We start from the raw sequence: 19,583 nt of genomic DNA on the forward strand, positions 1-19,583 counted from the left end.
ACAACTTGGTCCAAAATTCCTTGATGATGGTAAATGGGGACATAGTCTGCCACCAATACCATCTGAATTCCCCCTAACCACCAATTTGCAAATAGGCTTCTTCCTACTTAGCCCTTCCTCACACATCACACCCTCTTGCACACAACACCTGCGGATTGTCCCCATCTGAAATAAAGTAATCATCTTCACACTAATCCATGACACATTTAACATACTTAAATTTGCGACACACCCATGCATAGTAACCCTTGATGCCACACTTGGTGCTCTTTTGTGTTCCAAAGGTGGACACTTATGATCATGAGCCAGGTAGGAGAAACTACCACAATGGCAACATTTACCCCTCATTTCCTCCATCCCTGGATTTGACTTTTGCATACTCTTGCTTTTGTCATCCTTTTTAAGATTCTCCTGAAACTTTTGTATGCATTTTTTTCTTGAAAATGTTGTACAATAGTGCCCCCCTCCCCGCGCCTGCCACCCCCTGCCCCCCAATCCTTTATATCAGATGAGACCACAACTTTAGCACTTCTAGACGTGAGCTCCGATTTGGAAATAATGGCAGTGACTTCCAGCAAATTTTAATGCAAGTTTCCTTAATGCTCCAGTTTTCTGATGTAGATTCTGGTTCCTGTGCTTAAAGTTGTGACGGTCAATTGCCTTGTACTAGGTGCAAAGTACGCATCCAAATCTGCCAATGCGTTGTTGAAAACGTCCCTTTCATCCCCACCGCAAGGTTTCTTCTCTATCTGTTTATATACCTTCAAACCTCCAGGGCCAAGACGATGCAATTAAATTCTTTTTCTTTTTAGGTGACATGTCTTCAAATGTCTCAGTATAATTAATAAAAAAATCCTTCCACTCCTTCCATTTTAACCTGTCTTACCACAAAAGTTCTATGAACATAAGTTCTTTGAACATAAGTTAATAGTGGCCATACTAACTGATAAAATCACCACCCAAACCACTAACCCAGATAGCCCACAGTAATTGTACCAGAAAGGAATAAGCTGCAGGGACTTGCCAGCACTTTGGGAGGTGTGCGTGTCACTGAGGTGGTTTCCATTAAACATGCTAGCCTAAATTAGGTGTGTGCCTGTCACCGTTCGTGAACAAAGCAATCAAGAGCAAAAAAGCAAATAGCTCAAATGAACGGCTAATAGCGTGGTATGCACATCACAGTAAAAATGTGCGTAAAGTCGTTGTAATAAAAGGTGACACTGGCAAAATGGCCTAATCTTTAAAGACAGCAGCCCATGAACAGACGTGCTCACTGAGATAAACAGTGTTTATTTAGACCATAGTCTTAGCTTTTGGATCCTCCTAGTGATAACATAATAAGACACATTTCCTTTTAACAATTTGCAAAAGAAAAAAATATATAAATCCATAAAATTCTCATCAATAAATTCTCATTTTTGGAAGAACATTTAAAGTTTTAAAATCAGCATCCCTCTTTTAATTTCTCCTTTATAAAGGCGTGTTGTGCTTTCAGGAACTTCCTCAAAGCGATTGTAATATCTAGGGATAGCATATCCATAAGAAGACAAGCCGCTTGAGCACGTGAATTCACCTTATATTTTAAAAATATTGGACATAAATATGCTTTCCGTATAGCTTAAATCAATGTGCAATCAAGCAGTGTGTGCAAAATATAATTTTTTTACCCCTAGGCCACATTTACAAATACCATCCATTTGGATCAATGCTGCTTTTATTTTTCCTTCCAACTTCCAAGGGTCAATACCCACTCGAACCTGTAGGATTTCTTGTCTTAGCTATTTATTGGACAGGAAATCCAGATATAGAAACCGTTCCCCCCTTTCCCATGCGCTCCTTACCCAGTTAACCAATCTTTTCTCCCTGAAATAGTCAGGGTCTTGTGATCTAGAGTATTGGAGCCCTTGTTCTCTAAGCATTCTCTTAATAAAGACTGTGTCCAGGGATGGCTGCGAAAGACCACTTTAGATGCGCCGCTACGGTCTGGAGGGTTTTTCTTACATACCGTGCCCAACCAAGGCCACTCGTTATTACTCTCTGCACCATGTTGAGACCTTTTGCATGCGTTCTGGCTCCTGGCTTTTCCAGAATCTTAGTAGGGTCATTTGGGTCTTTGCATTCCAGGCTATAAGTCCTACCTCCATTCTGATTGCTTGAATCATGGTAATATTAGGTGAAGACAGCAGTATTTTTAAAATCTTTACTTCTTCCCGACCCCACACCCTTTTGCCACTCAAATAGAGCACTTCTGCACCATACAAAACTTGCAGTGGGATCATTGCTCTAAATGCATTTAACATGGGTCTATGTGACATATCGCCATATTCTTTGTTACATTTTTTTCAGACCGCAGACTGATGACAAGGCTTTTGCAGCTTGTGCCTCCAAGTGAGTACCCCACTTCAGTGCACTACCAAAGGCCTAGGTATTTATATTCGGTTACGATTTCTAATTTATCTTGTCCTAAAAACCAATTAACATTTTTATTTTTAACTCTCTTCCCAAATCGTAAGACCTTTGTTTTTTCCATGTTTACGGTTAAAAACTTTTTATCACAAATTTGTAAACCCATTTAATTTTCTTTGGAGACCCATTTCAGTTTGGTCAAAGATCGCAAGGTCGTTGGTGTATAAAAGACAAGACACTTTATTTCTGTTAATACGCAGGCTTGCGCTTCTTTCAATTTCCAGCACTGCAGGGAAATCTGCTAAGAAATTTGAAAAAAGCAGGGGTGCCAACACGCACCCCTATCTGTTCTTTACAGGTATTTTAGGAATTAGTGACTCCTTTATGTATCTAAAGACCTGGGCCCAGTTATCACTGGGTAACTCTTTTAAAATGATCAAAATACCATCCGGTATTCCATAATTTTCCAGGACTTCCCAAAGGCTATTTCGATCCACATAATCGAAAGCCGCCTAGAAATCGACACCCTTAGCGTGGAAGGGTATACTCAGATGTGAGTCCCTTGCTCATTGCACCATCAGGATTCAAGCAAGCCGGGCCGAAGAGGCTGAAATGCCAGAAACCGGTCCCCGGTAGCTTGTTTCCTTCCCAGTGTAAGAATTGGCTTTTGTAGTTTGGTTTGCCCTGTTCCCATCATGCACTGGGACAGGAACAGACTAATTTGCATACAGCCAGGTTCTGAAACTGGGATGGTGCAGTGAGCTAAAAAACGGTGTTGGATCTAGCCCTGATCTCTTGACGGGGTGAGAGTATTCTGTTTAATTCAGAGACTCTGTCCCTCACCACCCCTTGTTGTAAATATTTTTGTCCACCCTAAGCGTGGAAGGGTATACTCAGATGTGAGTCCCTTGCTCATTGCACCATCAGGATTCAAGCAAGCCGGGCCGAAGAGGCTGAAATGCCAGAAACCGGTCCCCGGTAGCTTGTTTCCTTCCCAGTGTAAGAATTGGCTTTTGTAGTTTGGTTTGCCCTGTTCCCATCATGCACTGGGACAGGAACAGACTAATTTGCATACAGCCAGGTTCTGAAACTGGGATGGTGCAGTGAGCTAAAAAACGGTGTTGGATCTAGCCCTGATCTCTTGACGGGGTGAGAGTATTCTGTTTAATTCAGAGACTCTGTCCCTCACCACCCCTTGTTGTAAATATTTTTGTCCACCCTAAGCGTGGAAGGGTATACTCAGATGTGAGTCCCTTGCTCATTGCACCATCAGGATTCAAGCAAGCCGGGCCGAAGAGGCTGAAATGCCAGAAACCGGTCCCCGGTAGCTTGTTTCCTTCCCAGTGTAAGAATTGGCTTTTGTAGTTTGGTTTGCCCTGTTCCCATCATGCACTGGGACAGGAACAGACTAATTTGCATACAGCCAGGTTCTGAAACTGGGATGGTGCAGTGAGCTAAAAAACGGTGTTGGATCTAGCCCTGATCTCTTGACGGGGTGAGAGTATTCTGTTTAATTCAGAGACTCTGTCCCTCACCACCCCTTGTTGTAAATATTTTTGTCCACCCTAAGCGTGGAAGGGTATACTCAGATGTGAGTCCCTTGCTCATTGCACCATCAGGATTCAAGCAAGCCGGGCCGAAGAGGCTGAAATGCCAGAAACCGGTCCCCGGTAGCTTGTTTCCTTCCCAGTGTAAGAATTGGCTTTTGTAGTTTGGTTTGCCCTGTTCCCATCATGCACTGGGACAGGAACAGACTAATTTGCATACAGCCAGGTTCTGAAACTGGGATGGTGCAGTGAGCTAAAAAACGGTGTTGGATCTAGCCCTGATCTCTTGACGGGGTGAGAGTATTCTGTTTAATTCAGAGACTCTGTCCCTCACCACCCCTTGTTGTAAATATTTTTGTCCACCCTAAGCGTGGAAGGGTATACTCAGATGTGAGTCCCTTGCTCATTGCACCATCAGGATTCAAGCAAGCCGGGCCGAAGAGGCTGAAATGCCAGAAACCGGTCCCCGGTAGCTTGTTTCCTTCCCAGTGTAAGAATTGGCTTTTGTAGTTTGGTTTGCCCTGTTCCCATCATGCACTGGGACAGGAACAGACTAATTTGCATACAGCCAGGTTCTGAAACTGGGATGGTGCAGTGAGCTAAAAAACGGTGTTGGATCTAGCCCTGATCTCTTGACGGGGTGAGAGTATTCTGTTTAATTCAGAGACTCTGTCCCTCACCACCCCTTGTTGTAAATATTTTTGTCCACCCTAAGCGTGGAAGGGTATACTCAGATGTGAGTCCCTTGCTCATTGCACCATCAGGATTCAAGCAAGCCGGGCCGAAGAGGCTGAAATGCCAGAAACCGGTCCCCGGTAGCTTGTTTCCTTCCCAGTGTAAGAATTGGCTTTTGTAGTTTGGTTTGCCCTGTTCCCATCATGCACTGGGACAGGAACAGACTAATTTGCATACAGCCAGGTTCTGAAACTGGGATGGTGCAGTGAGCTAAAAAACGGTGTTGGATCTAGCCCTGATCTCTTGACGGGGTGAGAGTATTCTGTTTAATTCAGAGACTCTGTCCCTCACCACCCCTTGTTGTAAATACTAGAAATCGACAAAGCAACAAAACAAGTTGCCATTTTGCTCTAATGATTCCCTGGCCAATGCCCACAGGGCGAAGCAATGATCTATTGTGGAGTAACCTTCTTTGAACCCTCCTTGTTCAACTGGAACAATGGATCCCTGTTCTACCCAATCTTTTAATTTACGTAATAGTATTTTTGCAAAGATCTTTTCTCCTATATCTAACAGGTTAATAAGTCTGTAATTCTTTGGGGCATATACATCTCCTTTCTTGTGAATTGGCCTAATTATTGCACCCTTCCAATTTGTGGGAATCCTCCCTAGTTCTAAGATTGCTAAAAACATCTTCGAGAAGAATTCTGCCCACCAGGACTGGTTTGAATTTATTATCAGCGCTGGTAGATTATCTGGGCCAGCTGCTCTTAAGTTCAAAGTCCCTATTGTACTAAGAACATTAGCTAGTGAGCAATCTGGTTTCAAGTTCTCTACTAGGCCGCTCCAATCTCTTGGACTCTCCTCTCCAATCTCCCTCTCCCGGGAATATAATTCCTGTCAATAGTATTCCCATACCGCCTCTTCCACTACACAAATCATTGGGGCAACAGAAGATTCTGTAGCTGATTTTATTAGCATCTATAACGGACGAATGTTCTTAGATTCTATTGCCTCCAATAATTTTCTCCAGCATAATTCTTTGTGGGCCCTTTTGGCATTCTGGATAAGTGAGGTATATTCTCTCTTTAGTTTGAGATTTTCAGCCCTAGCCTGGTCAAATTTTTAACGAAGACTACGTTCTTCTCTCCTTAGTTCTTTTTTCTTATTTAAGCAATCTATATTAAACCAATTTCCTTGTTTTGCCTGCCTGCTTTCTTTGTCCTTGGTTGCCTTTACATCTATTTTTAATTCTATACTGATACATTTAACTACTTGGTCTATTTTGTCAACATACCATGGTAAGTCTTGGCCGCTCACACATCCTAGCTTAACATTGTGTTGCAGACGAGTTAACCTTTTTATGAATACATCCGATAGCCGGGAACTTATACACTTCGGATATCGCATCTCTTGTAAGATGACTTTTTTGCAAGCAACCTGGGGGTAAATTACCAGCTCTAGTTTTATTAGGTTATGGTCTTTACACTCCTAAGTGCTAATCCTAAAGTGTGATACTAATTCAAAGTTCCAAGCCAGCATAAAACCATAATCGATAGGGCAATTCTGAGTCCCATATTTAAAAGTTTTTTTTGCCGGGCCATCTTGAGCTTGCCTGCCATTTAAGCAGAAAAGACTTTTTGACGCAAAATCATTTCCCAGCTTAACAGCATCGGCTGATATTATATTTTCAGAGAACTCTGCTTTTTTATGTTGTATGAATACAGCATTTGTGTATACCGAAGATCTAACAATTTTGGGTTTAATTTATGATTAAAATCTCCAATCAACAAAATTAAATCAGTCCCATATTAGTCCAAATCATTCTTAAACTGTCCCATTTTAATCCCATATTCTTCGTGAGAGCATATAACCATTTAAAATAAACATATTTTCATATTTTTCATATTTTTTGTCAACAAACGTTGAAATCCTACTGGCCAAAAGCCACTTACATGTTGCAGGTATTTGTGATACCCTAATCACTAAGTTTGTTGACAATAAAATCAATGAGCCACCTGCAGCACCGCCAGAGCTAGACTTTATCGCTGGACGATGGATTTGTCATAACCCTTCACTGAAAGCGCAGGATGTGAGGCAATGTTGCAGGTATACCAAGAGGCTCGACCCAAAATGGCCATGATGCAGGAGTGGATGTGCTCACAGAATACTTTAAACGTGTGTAAAGGCGGTCTCGATGAGTCTGCACAGGCAGTGACACCACAGCAATGCAGGTTTCCAGCGTGGACCTGTGACATATGGAGTCCATAGGCGTGCAGAGAGGAAGGCTCGTGCTGAAAAGGAGTAATGGTCACTTAGGCCAAAAAGCGGCGGTGCGGCTGGCTGGCAAGTAACACTGTTGTGGCTCCGCAAGATGTGCCACAGTATAAGCTTCTACAGGCGGTTGCAGCAAGGCGCTAATAATGTGAACTATCTTACGCAAAAGTAGTAATTTTATGAGTCAGTGGGTCCTCTACGGGTTCCGAGAGCTTGTCGCTAATATTCTTGTGTTCAATCACCACAGAACACTGCTAAATTTCCAATGTTTATTCACATCTCTGAACCCCTCACACCCACAACGTACAAAAGGGAGCCACTCTCAGGATGGCCCCTCCCACAGCAGCTTGTCCCTGAAATTCCGCCCTAATGTTCCCTGCTGCAATGTTCCTTACTCAACACAAGCATGTTCCATCCCCGAGCTTACCCTCGAGCTCAGCCATAACACTGCTCACCCCCTTTCCTCTGACCTGTTTGCTAAAATCTCAAATCTCATTCACTAGTGATTGAATATGATGTAAAGAGACCTTCTGTCTCTATCCCAATCTTATGAGTTTCATCCTTAGAATTCATATCCTCAACGCTTCATCCATAGATCTTCTCCTTAGAAGGCAAATGGGTAAAATAATGCTATTAAGACCGGATATAATGGAAGTGTGCTATGGAGCTAAAGATTATCGTCAATCCTAAGGATATTAAATGTAAAGACATACATTATATCTGTACCTAGATACCTAATTCTGTATAATTTTGTAACCATGACCTGTGGCGTCAAAATAGAAATATAACTTTGTTAACCGTATAGGTGGAGAGGATGAGTTTCCCAAAAGTGATGGACCTAGTCGAAGAGGCTTTGGTGCCGACAGAGGCTTTGGATTCAAGAGAGGTGAGATTTTTTCTTGTGCTTTGCTTTTAAATGATTATCAAATTGGAAAAATTTATCTGTGAGATGTTGACTTCATTTTGCCTGCCCATAGTCTGCGGAGAGACGCTGGTTTCTAGTTTTGGCCTAGGAACCACATTTGCTGTCCGTCAGAGCTCATGTGTTGAACAAAAGAATATACACGAACTGAGACTTTGGATCAACTTCTTCTGGCATAATTGCTTTGGCTTGGCCAATGCTGAATAAAATTGCTATATCAACCCATGGGGTATTCGCTCATATTTGTTGTGCTATTTTTTTAAGGTTTAATAGCCCATCCAAAGAGCTCAGTGGAAGTATTGGCGATGAGGCATCCACGCACTGTGAAGGAGTCACACTGTAATGGATGCTCACCCCTTAGTATACTTTCACCCTACACTTAACCGTAGTATTTTTTCTACCCTTATTTATGTCACAGTAATCCAGTATTATGGGTGTCTTTCATAGATTCACATGCCTGAATCATCCCCCGTCGTCGAGACTGGAGTCTCCGGTACATAGAAAAGTAATGTCCTATAGACATACATAGAGAATAGTAGGCCTAATGGCCTCACCTTAGTAACATATCCATGTCCTTTTGTAAAAAGGACTAAACTCGAGCCAATCAGCTGCCACCTCCCTCCAGAACCTTCCTGGCAGGAGCCTCAGTCCCTCAGATTTTCGTACGCACTGAGCTAAGCAGGCGTGACAGATTTAGGAGAGTCCTTCCCGGGAAGGTGGGATGGTTGCATGTGAATCTATGAAAGACACCAATACTGGATAACTGCAGTTACAGGTAAGTAACCCATTTCTTATCCAGTATTATGGGTGTGTTTAATAGATTCACATGCCTGAATCAGAGTAGCAAGCAATGCAGAGTGCACATTTCTGATGGTACAGCATATGCAAGTCATTAGATAATACATATCATTCGACTATAAACCACCAATAAATGTCAACAGTAAGCATCAACATAGAAATGTGCGTATCAGAGAAGGATGGAGGGACGGAGGAAGGCTCACCTTACTGAAATAGATGGCTTAACACTGCTTGTCCCACTGCCGCATCCCTCCTTATCTGTGTCCAGGCAGTAATGCCTAGTGAAGGTATGCAGCAACTTCCATGTTGCCGCCCTGCAAATGTCCACGACTGGCACCCTAGCGAAGAGTGCCATAGATGTAGACATAGCTCTTGTAGAATGAGCTCTGACCTTAGACTGTAATGGCTGTCCAGCTTGGTCATGGCAGAAAGTAATCGCTGAAGAGATCCATCTAGAGCTACTCTTGTTTGGTAAGCGGTAGACCCTTCCTAGGTCTACTGAAAGCTATGAAGAGTTGATTAGACTTTCTGAATGTTTTGGTCTTATCGATGTAAAACTTCAGGCATCTTTTAAGGTCTAACGAATGCAGCGACCTCTCCGCTGCAGTGCTGGGGTTTGGAAAGAATGATCTTAGGATTACAGGCTTGTTCAAGTGAAAGTCCGACGGGACATTAGGGATAAATTTAGGATTGGTCCTTAAAATCACCCTGTCGTCTTTAAACCATAGAAAGGGATCCTGGATGGAAAATGCCTGCATTTCACTGACCCTCCTTGCAGATGTGAGCGCTAGCAGGAGAGCTGTTTTCCACGAGATGTACTTTAGGTCCGCCTTGTGTATGGGTTTAAACGGATGTTTCATAAGTTGGTTAAGAACCGCATTTAGATGCCATGTTGGCAGAGCCATCATTACTGGCGGAAACAATCTGTATAGTCCTTTCAGGAACTGTTTAATAAGTCTGCTAGACCATAGAGAAGGAGCCTTTGGAGTCTTTTAAAACGTGGTATCGCTGCCAAGTGCACCTTAATGGAGGAGCGGGCTAGGCCCGACTGCGCCAGATGTAGCAAATAGGGCAAGATTTGTTCTTGAGAGGAGGAAAAAGGTCGAATCCCTCTTTCTACACACCATACACAAAAGCGCTTCCGCTTCAGGGAATACGTCTTGTTGGTGCTTTCTGCTCTTGCCTAGAATATCCCGACAGTCCTGTGGTATGTTTAGACTGCTGAATTCTCGGTACTCAGTGTGAGAAGTTGGCCTGATACAAGGTGGTCACTAGAACTAGTGAACATCATATATCAGTCCAAACAACCCTTATGGTGATTGGTTGTAAGTCAACCTTAAAGACCAGCTATCCTAGTGGTAGCGTGGACAAAGCAGTCTTAAGCTAAACTCTTTTGGCATGTGAAGCCAGCTGTATTACCATATGTAACCCCCTTGAACACCAAGTGAAAGGACATATATTCAAAATATATATATATATTTATTACTACAAATAGTCCCCTGACGATTTCTTTCACCCTCTGACGTTGTTGGGCTAGTCTGAGCCGGTTGGCCAGTAATCTTCCACACCGATCACCCCCGGTGTAACAGGCGTGTTTCAGCCTCCGTGCCGCATATTCTGCCCGGTCGGTGTCAAGAGCTGCGAGATGACCCCGCGCCACCTTGAGCTGTTTAGGGCCCCGGTCCGTTGATGCATGCGTTCTAGTTCCTGCACTTTTAGGTTTAAAGTATTTTATTGAAGCAGGGTGGGGTAGGACACAAAGGGGCAAAAACAAGTGACCCACAGGATCCGCTCATCAGTGCGCATCATCCAGCCAATACAACAATACAATTACAAATTAGTAAGAGGCTCTGTCTGACTCTTGTGCCTAGCTTCAGCCCCTGTGGGCACTGACAAACCACGAAGGGGAGGGGAGGGGGGGGGGGGGGGGACGGAGGAGGGGAGGGGGAGGACGGGGAAAGGAAAAAGGGGGGGGGGGGAAACCAGGAGGGGAAAACAAAAGGAAAAAAAAAGGGGGGGGGGGTGAAGGGAGGAGAAACAACCCCGCTCCAAAAACCTACCTAACCAAACGTAAACCCCCAACTACCATACCCCGACCCACCCCCTGTACTGTGCCAGCATCTACAGTCTCCGCCTCAGCGAACTCTACATGAATCTCCACTATGCAACACCAACCCCACCCACTCAGGCAGGCGGGTCCGGCGGCGGTGTCAGCCTCAACAATCGAAGATATCTAGGGCAGGTAATCTCACGGAACTCGGAACACAATAGGCTGTGAAAGGGCTCCCACAACTCCTCAAAGGTATCCGTATCCCCCAGGGCTACCAGTGACATCTTTTCCATTCCAAGAACATGCCATAATCTGTGCAACCAACCAACTACAGAGGGAAGTGTTGTAGTGCGCCAGTGTATGAGAATATTCTGCACCGCTGATCCCAGCGCAATTGCGATCTGCCTACCCCTTTTGGACCTAAGGGGATACATCAACCCATTCGGCAACCCCAACAGGACATAGGCCGGGAACCTAGGCAGTTCTATCCCAAAGCATTTGTCCACCTCGCTCAGGACCTCTTCCCAGTACGGAGCCAACAGGGGGCAATCCCACAATATGTGCGTTAGTGTACCAGTGTGGCCACAGTCGCGCCAGCACGTCCCTGGTATCGCCCTGTCCATCTCGTGCAGTTTCTCCGGAGTGCGGTACCAGTAGGTCGAGATTTTGGTGAAGGTCTCGGTGAGACCTGTGTGGTAGGCCGAGTGGCGCGCTCGGTAGGAGATGTTGTCCCATTCTTTATGACTCAGCTCACGCCCAAGCTCCCGCTCCCATCGTCCCCGACCAGGGTTGTGAATGTGAAATGAGGGGGGCTGCAACATTCTATACAGGTCCGAGATCAGTTTGGCGTCCGACGTGCGAGTAATTAACCAACGCTCATACTCCGTGATTTCTCTGTGTGCCGCGTCGCGCACTTGCGGTTGTAACGCCCAGTAGCGTGCCTGCAGGTATCGCATGCGTTCCGTCTCGGGGAGGCCATATTCTCGCTGCAGGTCCTGGAAGGAGACAACTCCCTCAGGGGAGTACAAGTGGTACAGAGTGCAGCAGCGGGCCGCCCGCCAGCGCTCATAGGCTCCCTGTTCCAGCCCCGGGCCGAAGTCCGGGTTGCCAATGAGCGGCGTGAAGGGAGAGGGGAAAGTAGTTAACTCACATCTGGCAGCTACCGAGTCCCACGTCTGGAGCGGGGCCCGCGTCACCAAAGACGCATAAAGATTGGGGGGCCGATGGGCTCGCCGCAAGAACGGTACCTCCTGCAGCGTCCTACCCGCCACCGCTTGATCTTGGAACAACCAGTGTTTATCAGATTCCCACCGGCTCCATTCCACGAGGTATCGGAGCTGAGCGGCCTGGAAATATTTCCGTAAATCCGGTATCCCCAACCCTCCGGATTCCGGTGAGAGCATAGCGATGCTTCTCTTGATCCTCGGCCTGCGGCCCTGCCACACGAAGCGTGCAATGGCAGTCTGAGTCTCTGCGAGCCACCCCGCAGGAGGGTGGAGCGGCAGTGCTCTGAAGAGGTAGAGCACCTGAGGAAGAAGGGTCATCTTCACTGCGGCCACCCTACCCAGTAGTGACAGCGTGCCCCTATCCCACCGGCCCAGTTCCTCCTTGATTTTCGTGCCCAGCGCTGCGTAATTGGCCTTAACCATCTCCGGGAGGGTGGGCGCCAGCAGGATCCCCAAATAGGGGATCCGGTCCTTGGACCAGCTCAGAGGATAAAGCCTCTGCAATTCCACTCTAGTGGCAACGGATAGCGAGATGTCCAGGGCGGCCGATTTACCCAGGTTCACCCTAAAGCCCGCAACGTCAGCGAATAAATTCAGTTCCTCCACACAAGCCGGCAGTGATCTCCGTGGGTCATCCAGCGTCAGAATGACATCGTCCGCGTACAAACTAATCGCGTGGCGAAACCCGCCCATCTGGACACCGATAATGTCAGGGTTCTGCCTAACCCTCTGGGCAAATGGCTCCATGTACAAAGCAAAGAGCAGGGGGGAGAGTGGGCATCCCTGTCTCGTGCCCCGTTCAATTGGGAAGGGCCGAGAGCTGCCGCCGTTCACCCGGACCACCGTAGATGGGAACCTGTAGCAGTTAAAGATCAGGTGTCGAAACTTCTCCCCTATCCCAAATTTGCTCAGGACCCCCTCTCAAGGTAGGGCCAGTGCACCCTGTCAAAAGCCTTCTCCGCGTCTATGGACAGGAGCATCCTCTCTCCAGGGATCCTAGAAGCCTTCTCGAGAATGTGCGTCACCCTCTTCGTGTTATCTGTCGTTTGCCTACCGGGCACGAATCCCGCTTGGTCCGGGGCAACCATGCCGGGGAGATGCAACGCCAGGCGTGCCGCTAAGATACTGGTGAACACCTTCAAATCGGTATTCAACAGCGAAATAGGACGATAGGACCCACAGGCGGTCTTGTCCTTGCCCGGTTTAGGGATCACGGAGACCGTGGCCTGGAGAAATTCGGAGGGGATGGCTCCGGGGTCTGCGAAAGAGTTAAAGAGGCGAGTCAGCAGAGGTGCCAGTTCCTGACAGAAGGTCTTGTAAAACAGCGGGATGAAGCCGTCCGGGGCCTTGCCCAGTTTGAGTCGGGATATCGCCGTGACCACCTCCTCAATACGGAAGTCACGTTCCAGATACTGGGCCTGGTCCTGTGTCAGCGACGGGAGCGGAACCGAGTCCAGGTAGTCCCCCTCAGCCTGGGCCGAAGGGGGTTCCCCGGAGTAAAGGTCCGCATAGAAGCCGCGGAAGACATCCGCTATGTGTTCGTCGGTCGTGACCCGGCCTCCGGCCGGGTCTAGCAGTTCCTTCACTCGGTGCTGCTCGTGCTGCACCCTTAGTTTGTTAGCCAGGAGCCGCCCACACCGATCGCCTCCCGTGTAATATTTGTGCTTCAGGCGGAGCACCGCGTACTCCGCCCGATCCGTGTCCAGGGCCGCCAGGAGCTTCCGCGCCGCCTTCAGCTGCCGCCACACCCTGGGGGCACCCGTCCTGTGGTGAACCTGCTCCAGCTCCCTCACCTGCTGGGTGAGCTCCTCTCTCTTAATTTGCCGGTCCCTATTCTCAGCGGCGGAGATCGCGATAAACTCGCCTCGGAGCACGGCCTTAAGGGCCGCCCACTGTGTCGCGCGGGAGGTATCCCCATTATCGTTCACGGTCTGAAAAGCCAAAATGGCCGCCCTGATCTGATCCACCACCGATCGCCTGTGCAAAAGCGTATCTCGAAGCCGCCAAACCCCCCTCGACCGAGCCACCGGCGGTAGAGCGAAAGCGCCTTCAACTGGGGCGTGGTCAGAGAGAGAGAGGACTCCCATGTCCGCATTCGGGGCCAAAAGGAGCATCGGGCCTGACACTAGGAGGTGGTCTAAGCGCGCATAAGATCTATGGGCATGGGAGAAATAAGAGTATGCGCGAGTGGTAGGGTGGAGGCAGCGCCACATGTCATGCAGGTCCAGCTCCGCAAGTCGAGTTCGAATCGAGCCCGAAAGCTCGCCCAACTGCTGGCGCCGCTGCATAGACCTATCCAGCGCCGCGTCAAAAACCAGATTCAAGTCACCTCCCAACACTATGTGCCTATCAGAGGTGAATGCAACGTCGTCCAGGGCCCTGTGTAAGAACTGGTCCTGATGATCATTGGTGCAGTAGACGGAGCCTACAGTCAGTGCTAAGCCCCCCACCTTGATTCTATACACCAGGAGTCTTCCCTTCTGCTCCGCCACCTTGCTCACCACCTCTCCCCTGAACCTTCTAGAAAACAAAATGGCCACCCCTGCCGTCTTGGAAGTGCTAGAGGAGAATAGCTGTGTGGGGAACTTGGGGGTTCGCATCCGCGGGCAGTCCTTAGCCAGCAAGTGGGTCTCCTGCAACAGGCAGATATCCGCTTGTGAGTTTTCCAGCAGGGATAACACTGCCCGCCGCTTAACCGGGTTATTCAGCCCTTTCACATTGAGTGTAAGTACCTTAAGAGCCATCAAAGAGAGAGTTCAAGGAGCACATATCACAAGGCAAAGCCCCATCAGCAAACACAGAGGGCACCCTTCGAGACCTCAAAACATAGCGACGTTGAAGCAACCAGTGGCACAGTACAGTCCCCGAACCCCAACACCCCACAACCAAAAACACCCCCCCCGCCCCTACCCCAACAAATCCACACCACCCCCCTCTACCAATCCCCCCTCTAGGACCCAAGATCAAAACAGCTGCCCGTCCACCCCGACCCCTTCCCCCGCTTCCAAAACCTTTCAAAAAAGACATTGTCCCAGTCCGGCCCAAAACGGGCAAGGCCGTGGAAAGTCAACCTAGTGGACGTCCAGCCACCACCTCCTGCACTCGCCCTTCCTCCCATGCCACCCCCCGAAACCGCGCACCTGCAATGAGAATGAGCTAAAATAGACTCCCCCCGGAGTGAGTTCAGGCCGTCAAGGCCACTTCGCCGATCGCCGTCACTCTGGAGGCCTCCTGGATGGCAGCCGCCATTTCAGCCCGAATTGCAGGCGAGCCCGGGCGCTCCGCCGGGGGAGAGGCCCCCCCCTCGGCTCGTTGCCAACCGTCACGGGTGCTGCGCCTCCGTCGCGGGGCCGGGGTGTCCGTGTCCGTTGCAGTGAGGCCCAGTACCGCGCAGACATCCTGAAGGGACCGAAGCTGATGTAGCACACCGTTCCACCTGAAAATCAGGCGGAAGGGGTGCCCCCAGGAGTACTGCGTCTCGTGTTCGCGAAGGAAGTCCGTAGCGATCTTGAAGGATTTCCTCTTCTGCAACGTGACTGTGGATAAGTCCTGAAACAGTGCCACAGGATGGTCCCGGAATCGATAAGGCTGCTGTCTTCGCGCCTCGCGGAGGATCCGCTCCTTCAGAGGAAAGTCCGGGAGAAAGGCCAGAATGTCCGGCGCGGGCGCCGTGGCTCTGCGAGGGCGACCCACCCGGTGCGCCCGGTCGATGCGAATCTGAAAGTCCTCCGGCTCACCCAGGATCGCTCGGAAGAGGGCCACCAGATATGCCGTCACATCTTCACCCTCCTCACCGGACGGCACTCCGCGGACCCGTATGTTGTTCCGCCTGGACCGGTTTTCAAGGTCCTCGGCGTGGGCCTGTAGCTCAATCTGTTGCTCCCGGAGCCGTAGGACCTCCTGCTGCAGATGGGTGATCTCCTCATCCCTGGAGTGACCCGCTTCCTCTACTGTGTTCACCCGATCCCCCAGGGAGTCCATCTCTCTCCTCACTTCGCGGACCTCCCCGGCCACCTCATTCTTGAGTGCATGGAAGTCTTCCCGCAGGGTGCTGAACAGGGACTCGAGAAAGGACCTCGTCACCGGGGGTTCGCCACCTTCTGCCCCCCTAGTCGGTGCCGGGGAAGTCGCGGCCGGTTGAGCGCCTCCGCTGCGCAGGGCGCCCCTTCCCAGCATTTCCGGCAAGGTCCGATCACCTCTCCGCTGTCCCCTTGCATTCGACATTGCAGCACAATAATGGATCCTGAGGCTCGCTGAACAGCAGAGAAAGCAACTATATGCAAGCCTGGGTCGATCCACACAAAGAGCACCAGGAGGGATGGGCTGCCCGGCCGAGCTCCACAAAATGGCCGCTCAGTAGTGTCGTAGGGACAGCGCCCAAAATGGAGACCCTCTCCTTCTTCGATCCGAGAGCCAGATACCCAGCCCGGGGGCTAAGTCACAATGCGACAGTCACCAGTGGCCGCCACTCCAGGGAGAGATCAGCGTCGGGGAACTCGGTCTCCAATTCCGCACAGTTAACCAGCCGAGGCGACCTCCTCCAGCAGGCCACGTCAAGCCACGGGCTGGCGTAGCGAGGTGGCGCCGACTCCGCCACCGTTCTGCACCTCCGCTCCGCTCCGCACTACCGCTGCTAGACAGCTCCCAGCCTCACGCGAAGCCGTCTCCGAAACCCACTCCAACAGCTCATGCACCACAGCGGGCTTCACACCTCAGAGGCCGGTCACCTCGTCGCGCTCCGAGGGTCGGGGGACTCGCGGCTGCCAGCTCTTACTCGGGTCGTACACGGGGTCCGACCTGGGCTATATCGGCCAAAATCTCGTCCCCGACGGCGCAAACCAGGCTCAGCAGGCTCTCCACACCTCCGCCGCGAGCACCAGGCTCAGTGGCCGCGTGATCCGGGGGGGAATCAGCGGTTCCGAGCGATGCAGGAGTTCAGGGGTCCGGGAGCCCTCGGCAAGTGCGACCGCTCAGCCCGCCATCTTGGCCACGCCCCCGTTCCTGCACTTTTAGAGTGAGTTCCTCCCTTTTTTCTGCCCGCATTCGGTTGTCGGCCGAGGAGATTGTGATAAATACTCCCCGAAGGACAGCTTTCAATGCGGCCCACTGGGTTGCTAACGTGGTGTCAGAGTTTGCATTGTGCTGTAGGAAGTCCCATATGAATTCCTGTACTTGTTTTACCACATCTTGTCTATGCAAGAGTGTATCTCTGAGGCGCCACACTATAGGAGGCGATGGAGACTGTGGGATGGTAACTGTCATAGAGACTGGGGCGTGATCCGACAAGGATATGTCTCCCATATCCACCGAGGAGGGGTGAGAACACACCGGGCTCGTCACTTCCTCAGAACGGTCGCTCCCCCACGCTCCTGATCACTTACAGCTACGACGCTCTGTGCTCTAACGCATCTTTGGTTTCGTTACTATTGCTATTACCATAGCATTGTTTTGCCGATCCTCATAGCATTGTAGCGCTTTTCACGTGTAGCGCCGCTCCAACTGATTGACATAATTAGCGCGACCTGATCAGGCTGTTGGGCTTATTATTTCTAGTGTCTGCATCGCTGAGGCTGTTGTGCATTTATTTCATTTGTCTGCTCTCGCTTTCCCTTTGACCCTCCATTTTGTTGTTGGTATCCCCTGGCCCGCCCCTCATCCCCGCTACCGCCTCCCTGCTGCCCCTCCCACGCTCCGCCCCCTCCACTCTCCATTTGTCAGATGTCCCAATGCGCAGCAGCCGCGCCGAAGGTGCGCCAAAGGTAAGCCCGTCTACGCCCGTCCGCGCCAAGGCCGCGCCCAGCGCCAGACCCCCTGGCCCTCTCACAACCCATCCCTCCCGCATCACTTCCGCCGCCTCCACCCTCCTAGCCCTTAACCCCGGCCGTCTCCCCAACTGCGCCCTAGCTGCTCCTGGGCACACTCATGGACCCTTCACATGCATCTCCTGCAAGTTTGACGGCACCAAGACCAACTCCTCATCCTCCAACACCAAACAGAGACCTGACACCAACCACCTAAAATGTATCCTGCTCAACACCTGATCGGTCCACAGACACGCCATCGACCTCTGGAATCTACTAGACACCATCTCTCCGGACGTGTCCTTCCTAATAGAAACATGGATGAACACCTCTTCAGCCCCAGATATCACCATTGCCATCCCGGAAGGCTACAAGATCATCCGAAAAGACCGCAACAAGCAAACAGGAGGAGGCATCGCTATCGTCCACAAGAATACCATCCGTATCTCATCCAGCTCAGACGTCAACCTCGCTAGCGACGAACACCTTCACTTCCAGATCCACACCGACCCCAAGACCACACTCAGAGGCACCCTCCTCTACAGGCCACCAGGACCCCGTGCACAATTCAGTGAAGACATCACTGCTTTTATCACCCCACACGCCCTCCCCTCCGAGGACTACATCCTACTGGGAGACCTCAATTTTCACCTGGAAAAAAGCACCGACAGAAACACCACCGCCCTACTGGACAATCTCGCCAACCTCGGACTCAAACAACTTGTTCATACCCCCACTCACCACGCAGGTCACACACTCGACCCTATATTCACCTCCAGCAAACAAATCTCCTTCAGTCACACCACTACTCTCCATTGGACGGACCACAGCTGCGTTCACTTCATCTACAATAAGTCCACAACCATCCTCAACCTACTCTGCGAAGAAACTGGAACAAAATCACCATCGACCAAATCTCCTCATCGCTTCTTCAAAACCCCCCTGCCATCTCTTCGAACCCCAACCAAGCAGCAATTAACTTCACTCAATGGCTAACCAACAGCGCCGACAACCTAGCTCCCCTGAAAAAACGTCACATCAAACTAAGCAACAAAAACGCCCCCTGGTTCAACGAGGATCTCAAAAAATCCAAGAAACTGTCGCTCCCTTGAGAAGGCCTGGAAAAAAGATCCAAGCACCAGGGACGCCTTCAAAATCGCCAACCGCATACACCACCAACTGATCCGGACTGCCAAGAAAGCCGCATTCAAAGACCGACTAGACGACAACGCCCACAACAGCAAGTAATTATTCAACATCGTCAAAGAGTTTACCAACCCCACTGCCAACTCCAACGACGTCACTCCCTCTCAAACCCTTTGCGACTCCCTAGCTTCGTTCTTCCACGACAAAATCGCAGACATCCACAACAGCTTCGACAACCAACCCGGAGACCAACCTACTCAACCTTCTGCCGTGCCTTCACCCCCCCTGAACATCCTTAACAAATGGAACCCAATATCCACTGAGGACACCATCCGCCTGATGAACTCCATCCACTCAGGATCCTCCACAGACCCATGCCCTCACCACATCTTCAACAAAGCAGATTCCATCATAGCACCTCACCTCCGAGACGTCATCAACTGCTCCCTCAACTCCGCCACCTTCCCGGAAAGTTGGAAACACGCCGAACTCAGCGCCCTTCTGAAAAAAACCCACAGCTGACCCCACAGAACTCAAAAACTACCGCCCCATCTCGCTTCTTCCGTTCCCGGCCAAAGTTATCGAAAAAGCCGTCAACAACCAACTCGCCGCCTTCCTCGAAACCAACAAATCCCTCGACTCCTCACAGTCCAGCCAAACACAGCACTGAGACCACACTCATCGGAGCAACAGACGACATTCGTACTCTACTGGACAATGGAGACACCGTCGCCC

At 49.9% G+C, this 19,583-nt stretch overlaps 1 protein-coding gene across 4 annotated transcripts in view; it reads left to right on the forward strand.

The window, feature by feature from the left end:
• DDX4 (DEAD-box helicase 4) overlaps positions 1 to 19,583 on the forward strand; it is a 1,777,277-nt gene that overhangs the window by 191,856 nt on the left and 1,565,838 nt on the right. For all 4 annotated transcript variants that reach the window (XM_086960639.1, XM_086960640.1, XM_086960641.1 and 1 more), the window contains exon 4: positions 7,711 to 7,791. In XM_086960639.1, the coding sequence (XP_086816765.1) occupies positions 7,711 to 7,791 (81 nt within the window). The remainder of the gene's footprint in view (positions 1 to 7,710; positions 7,792 to 19,583) is intronic.

This window comes from Lissotriton vulgaris, chromosome 3_1 (assembly GCF_964263255.1).
Source record: "Lissotriton vulgaris chromosome 3_1, aLisVul1.2, whole genome shotgun sequence".
NCBI classification, from domain to species: domain Eukaryota; kingdom Metazoa; phylum Chordata; class Amphibia; order Caudata; family Salamandridae; genus Lissotriton; species Lissotriton vulgaris.